The sequence below is a fragment of the Papaver somniferum genome, chromosome 4 (assembly GCF_003573695.1).
Source record: "Papaver somniferum cultivar HN1 chromosome 4, ASM357369v1, whole genome shotgun sequence".
Taxonomy (NCBI): domain Eukaryota; kingdom Viridiplantae; phylum Streptophyta; class Magnoliopsida; order Ranunculales; family Papaveraceae; genus Papaver; species Papaver somniferum.
Genome location: NC_039361.1, coordinates 37,033,628 through 37,040,260, shown reverse-complemented (window position 1 = coordinate 37,040,260; position 6,633 = coordinate 37,033,628). Strand labels below are relative to the sequence as shown.

The 6,633-nt window shown below is 37.9% G+C and overlaps 1 protein-coding gene across 1 annotated transcript; it reads left to right on the top strand.

Annotated features, from left to right (window-relative positions):
* Nucleotides 1–956: 956 nt before the first annotated feature.
* LOC113272344 lies at nucleotides 957–4,042 on the top strand. Its single transcript, XM_026522194.1, has 4 exons — nucleotides 957–2,341; nucleotides 2,433–2,977; nucleotides 3,033–3,290; nucleotides 3,636–4,042. Exons 1-4 carry the CDS (start codon nucleotides 957–959, stop codon nucleotides 4,040–4,042), a joined length of 2,595 nt encoding a protein of 864 aa, XP_026377979.1.
* The last annotated feature ends 2,591 nt before the right edge of the window (nucleotides 4,043–6,633 follow it).

Below are 6,633 nucleotides of genomic sequence, written 5' to 3'. Positions count from 1 at the left end.
TTCTGAATGTTGAAAGAAACATAAGAATACTACTGATATTTTACAGCAGCAGGCTTCAGCGTCTATGCAACAGGGTAATAATTTGGTTATCACACAAGAAACTCGTAGTAATAATATTGCTGGTGCTGGGAAAGATTGGCAAGAAACCAGATGTAAAAAAGGACAGACAACTCCTGTCATACCGGTTGTGCCTGAGAATGCAAAAAATATATCTAATGGAAACCAAATTACTTTTGGAAATGGCCAGCGTGCTATTCCTAGTAACCTTCCTAATGAGAATCAGATTTCTGGTGTGCATGGCCAACATGCAAACGTTAACTCTTCTCATTATGGCCTTGAGGAAGGTGAGGTTCTATCGGGGAGTGTTCAAGTGGCTGTAGAAAAACAGTTGCAGGATGAGTTAGCCAAGTCTGAAGATATCTTTTGCTTTTCCTACGTTGAATTGGCAAGAACTAGAAAAAGAGCAGAGGCGCAAATAGTTTAGTTACTGGTGCTACGGAGGGTATGCCTAGTTCTAAGTCAACATTTAATTCTGAAGCGGGGGAGAGTAGGAATTCAATTGTTGATAGGACTGCTGCTAACTTGTCCGACACTCCTTTAATCGATGACCTTTATGTTCGAGAAAACATTGTTTCGCCAAATCAGTTTGAGGTTTTGAATGTTGAACTAGGCTTGAATGATGACAATTATGTTATTATTGGTTCTAATGTTCAAACAAGTATACGGGATGCTCATTTGTTTGATCAGAATTCTGGTACGTGGACTTCTGGGACGCCAGTTATTATGGCTCGTTCTACAGGTGGTGCTCGGAATTCTGGAAACACAGCTTTGATTGACAGTAATAATAAAATTGTAGTTGGTTCTAGGATTAAACCTGGAAATAGAGGGCAGAAGACTGATTCTACTAGGTTGGCGCAGAGAGTTAACATAAATAACACTCCCAAAATTGTTTCCCAATGAGAGTTCTCTTTTGGAACATAAATGGGATTGTGTGTGATGAAGCACAAACTAAACTTAGAGAATTAATTAAGGAATTTAAACCTGATATAATTGGTATTGCTGAGCAGAAAGTGTCAGTTTCTTCAAGGTCTGTTCGAAGATTTTGTATTGATGGTTTTAGTAGTTCGATTATTCATAACTCTACAGATACGTGTATTGGTAATTTATGGGTGATATGGTCTTTAAGTGTTGTTGATCCGGTGGTAGTGAATTGTTCTAAACAGACTATTATCGTTGGGGTTGATGGTGTTCATATTTCTCTTGTGCATGCTATCTCACTGCAAACTTCTAGGAGAAATCTTTGGAGACAGTTAGATATGGGAGCCCTTCAAGTGCCATGGCTGACAATTGGGGACTTTAATTGTGTGCTTCGTAATGAAGAGAAAAAGGGAGGTGTGACTCCTAGAGCGGCAGTAGTGAATGAATTTTGTGATTGGTTGGATGACAATGACCTTTTTGAATCGGAATCTTTGGGTTGTAAGTATACTTGGTCTAACAAGCAATCTGGAGTTCATAGAATTATTAGTAGGCTTGACAGGGCAGTGATTAATGAGTTTTGGTTGAATCGTTTTGAGAATTGGCGGTGTAAAGCTCTTCCTAGGGAAGTTTCCGATCATTCTCCTATAATTGGCTTTCTGTTTGTTAACACGAGACCAAGAAGAGCGCCTTTTCGAGTTCAAAAAATGTGGTTTGGGCATCCTGATTTTATGCCTATGGTTGAGAATAGTTGGAAGGAACTTATTGTGGGTTCACCGGCCTTTATATATCCTCAAAATCTAAAGCGTCTTAAAAGGGCAATGAAGTTGTGGAATCAAGAAGTTTTTGGTAATGTTAATGTTAGGCTGAAACAGGCTCAACTTAGACTTGAAAATTCAATGCGTTTATCTGATGAAGACCCTTCGGATGTGGACAAGTTGAATTTGATGAGGAGTGTCGTAGTGGAAGTTAATGATATTAGAACGCAACAAGTCATTATGTTGAAGAAAAAATCTAGAAATCAATGGTTAGTTGAAGCGGCTAGTAATTTTAGTTTCTTTCATAATTTCATTCGTATTCGTAGGAGTAGTAATACTATTTCGGAATTGGTGGATGCTAATGGGGTGACGGTGACTGATTGTGATCAGATACGTAACCTTATTGTTGATTATTATGAGGCGAAGTTTAATGGAGATGATTCAGTTCCAGTTGAGGCGCTTTTTAATATCGATCATAATAGTATTTCTCTAGAGGAGAGTGATATAATGGATCAGTTGCCCTCAATCAATGAGATTCATGCAGCAGTTTTTGATTTAGGTGCGGATAGTGCGTCGGGGCCGGATGGGTTTGCTGGTTTTTTCTATAGGTATTGTTGGGAGATTATCCGGGAGGATTTGGTTAATGCTATTCTGTTTTGTTGGTCTAATAAATTCATTCCTCACGGTGTGAAATTCTAGCCTTCTCATGCTTTTTCCTAAAGATAAAGGTGCTAATACTCTTCGAAACTTTAGGCAGATTGGTCTTAGTAACTTCTTTTTTAAGATTTTTACTAAGATTTTAGCTTCGAGGCTTGGTAGTGTTTTGGATAACTTGATTTCTGAGGAGCAAGTGTCGTTTATGAAATGGAGAAATATCCATGAAAATATTATTCTATCTTCAGAGATGGCGAATGAAACGCAGATTAAGCAGAAAGATGGTAATGTTGTCTTAAAACTTGATATACCCAGGCTTTTGAAACGGTTAGTTGGATATTTATCTTGGAGGTGTTTCGTAGATATGGATTTTCTGAGAGTTGGCGACTGGATTCTCCAAATTCTCAAGCCTGCTAGAATTTCGGTTCTTGTCAATGGTAGTCCGGAAGGTTTCTTCAGCATTGATAAAGGGCTTCGTCAGGGTGATCCTTTGTCGCCTCTTATTTTTGTGTTGATTGAGGAATTATTAAGCAGGAATATCACGAAACTCTTTCGAGAGGGCAAGATGACTCATATGGTTAATAGAAAAGGTATTGCTCCTACCCATTTATTTTTTTCCTGATGACATTATGATTTTATGTAAAGGTAACATGAAGAGTTTGAGAAATCTGGTGGATTTGTTGGGTTTATATCAACGTGCTTCGGGTCAAACAGTAAGTCGACAGAAGAGTAAACTCTATTATGGTGGTGGTTCTTTGAATAGGAGAGCGACTATTTCTAATTTTCTGGGGATGCCTATTGTTGTTTTTCCGGATAGGTATTTAGGGGTTAAGGTTATGCCTGGTGAAATTAAATATCATCATGTCGCCAATGTCGTTGAGAAGATCAAGGAGCAATTAGCAGGTTGGAAGGAAATGATGCTTTATTTTCAAGATAGAGTGGTGTTGGTGAAATCTGTGATATCTAGTTATTCAATTCATAATATGGCGGTTTATATTCATAATTTTTATGGTCTGGTGATTCAAAAGTAAGTAGGTCCTTTGTTGTGGATTACGACAATATGTGTGATCCTTATGAGGAAGGTGGTTTGGGTATAACTCAGTTGAGTGTTATGAATAAAGCACTTCTTATGGGTCTTTGGTGGAAAATCCGTAACTCTAATAAGGTTTGGGCTCGTTTTCTTCGAGCTAATTTTTTTTATGAGGAATGGTAAGTTGGTTCATTATGTGAAATCTTCTATTCTTCTAGGTATTAAATGGGTTTACTCTTTGGTGGAGGATAATTCTAAGGTTCTAAATGGAGATGGCCGTAATACTTCTCTTTACTATGATGTATGGTTGGGAGATGTAGCTATTGCTGAGTTACTCGAAGACTTTGCACTGGATCATGCTATTTTGGTGGGAGGTATGATGAATGAAGGAGGCTGGAATTTGAGTGAGGATTGTCGAAATACTCCGTTAGCTGCTGGTTTCGTTGATGAGGATCTGCCTACTCCTTTGAATGAGGTTGATCGCAGAATTTGGAAACCAAATTACACTGGAAGTTTTACTGTCAATTCTGCGAAATCATTAATTCGCAAGAAGTATGCTAAGATGGAAGGAGTGAATCTATTATGGAGGCCTGTTGTGCACCCTGCCTTGGCTGCAAGGAACTGAAAGATAATAAGAGGAGCTTGTGCTACTCTTGACAAGGTTAAAATCCGCTTTACAATCCAAGTTGTGAATAAATGTTGTTTGTATAATAGGGAGGAGGAAACGTTGGATCATTTGATGTGGCATTGCGATTTTCCTGTCAAGGCGTGGAGCTGAATCTATGACATTTTTACAATGCATTCTCATCTAAAACTGTGTACTGCGTACAAGGCTGCACGGGGTAGGAGCAGCATAGTAAGGGAACTTTGGTTGATTTCTATTTTGGTTGTCAGGCCAGAACTGTGGATGACTCGTAACCGGTTTGTTTATGAAAACAAACAGGTTTGTTGGAGCTTCTTTCAAAAACCAGTTTTTAATCAGGCGATGGAATATTCAAGGTGGCTCAAAGGGTACATGAAAAATTCAGTGGAGGACTTAAAGGTTTGGGACTTTTTTAAGGTCTCCCATAGAAAGGTGAAGACGCTGGAACCAGTGGAATGCAGGTGGGTAACTCCGGATTTGGGTGAGCTGTTGCTTGGCTGTGATGGCGCTGCTCGTGGGAATTCGGGTGTAGCTGGAGATGGAGTTGTTGCAAGGGATCATGAGGCTAATGTGGTTGGATCTATGAGTATTGGTTTGGGTATAACCACTAATTATCTAGCTGAAATATTTGGAATTATTATTGGGATTGAATGGGATGTTCAATGGGGGCACTTGAGAGTTTGTATTAGATCAGATTCGATGAGTACAGTGAAGGCTTTTACTACTTCAACGCTGTCGTGGTTTGTTTGGGAACGATGGAGCGAAGTTTCTTCTAATTATGAGAATATTCAGTTTATTCACACTTATAGAGAGGCTAACTTTGCGGCGGATAATATCGTGAAAAGAGGTTATGCCCCTTCCTAACGAGGAAGGAAGACATTATACTGGAACACCAGATTTCTTAATTTCTGTTGAATACCCAAATGTTTCTTATTTTGTTTCAAATAAGTAGCAAGTTTTTGGGGTTTTTATGACCTCTTTTCTTGCTTCTTATTTTGCTTTGTAATTTTGCTATTCATTAACTCATTTTGGACTTACCAAAAAAAAAGCAGAAAAGAAAGCTCCGTGGAGAAAAATCGTTCACGAAAAGTTTGAAGGTAATGTTAACTTTTTTTACCAAATTCAAGTACAAAATATGTTGGTCATGGTTTGTGGTATGGTATTTTAATGCCAAAGACCATATAGGGCAGAATACTCTACTTCAATCTAACAATGGTAGTAAGATTTTGTTTTGGAAAGATAAGTGGATTGGTAGTCTTCCTTTACAATTTTCTTTCAATACTCTGTACAAGATATCAAGGAAGAAAAATGCAACCGTGAAAGACTGCATATCCTCTAGCTTGGCTTGGGACTTTGATTTCTCAAAAAAATTTGAAAAACTGATCCTGGAGATGTTATATCACTGTTACTGTTGTTGGGTTTCCCTTCTATGATTCTAGGTACAACTGATGAAGATGACAAGAGGAAATGAGACTTAGGGAATAATTCAGTGTGGCTAGTTGTTATGACTCACTAGATGTTGATGGACTTTTCCGCATAAGCAACTATGAAATCCAAAAATTCCACTAAAAGTTTCTCTCTTGATTTGGACTTTGGACTCCATGTTTTAATGGTACCCGACTAATGACTTCTTAGTAAGAACCGGTAGGCAAAATATAGGTATTTGCATTCTTTGCAATGAGGAGCTGGAGACTAATGAGCACTTTTTCCTGTATCGTAAAGAAACTACAAAGTTGTGGAGTTACTTTTTTGATAGTTTTGTTTTGAAGTAGGTTTTCATGGAGAATGTTAAGCTTACGCTATGGGAATGTCAAAACAAAAAGAGTAATGACATGAAAAAGAAGCTATGGGTCTTATCCCTTTTACAATTTGGTAGACAACATGGAAAGAAAGAAACGATCGTTTGCATGGCGGTAAGAAAAACAGAATTAGAAGCAGTTGATCATTTCTATTAAGTGTACATTGTTTAATTGGGGTATGTCTGATAGGATGTTTGAGGGTTATTCTTTTAAGTACACTTATTTGCAATTTGTAGTATGTTGTTTCTTGAGTACTCCTTTTTACTTTTGTGTGTTTTGCTTTCCCGTATTTTCTTATTTTATTTTTTTGTAACGGTTTTGAATTTCTCTTGGTTTTGTATGGCTAAGACAATTCTCATTTGTCTGATACATTCTCTTTTCCTCCATTATTAATACAGAAAATGGGACATCTTCCCAAAAAGATACTTTTTCCGGTTCAGATGGACGGGTAAACCTTTTCTCTGGGTCAAATGGACAATACTCTTTTTTATTTGAAAGAGACTGAATTATCCATTCTATTACGCTATTTAATATTATTTCTCAACAATTCTTCTCGTCTCCTCCGTCGCCTCCACAGAAACCAGATCTAAAAAAGCTATTACAAGCTCTCGTTCTCCATCAGCTTCTGCACCTCATCTTATCCATTACCAAACAACAAGTACTATCGTCTTCTTTCTACAACGTCTCCAATATCAAACCAGTAACATCATATTCCTCTACCATCTCTATCTCCTCCACAATCACCAACACCAACACCACCATCGACATCATCAA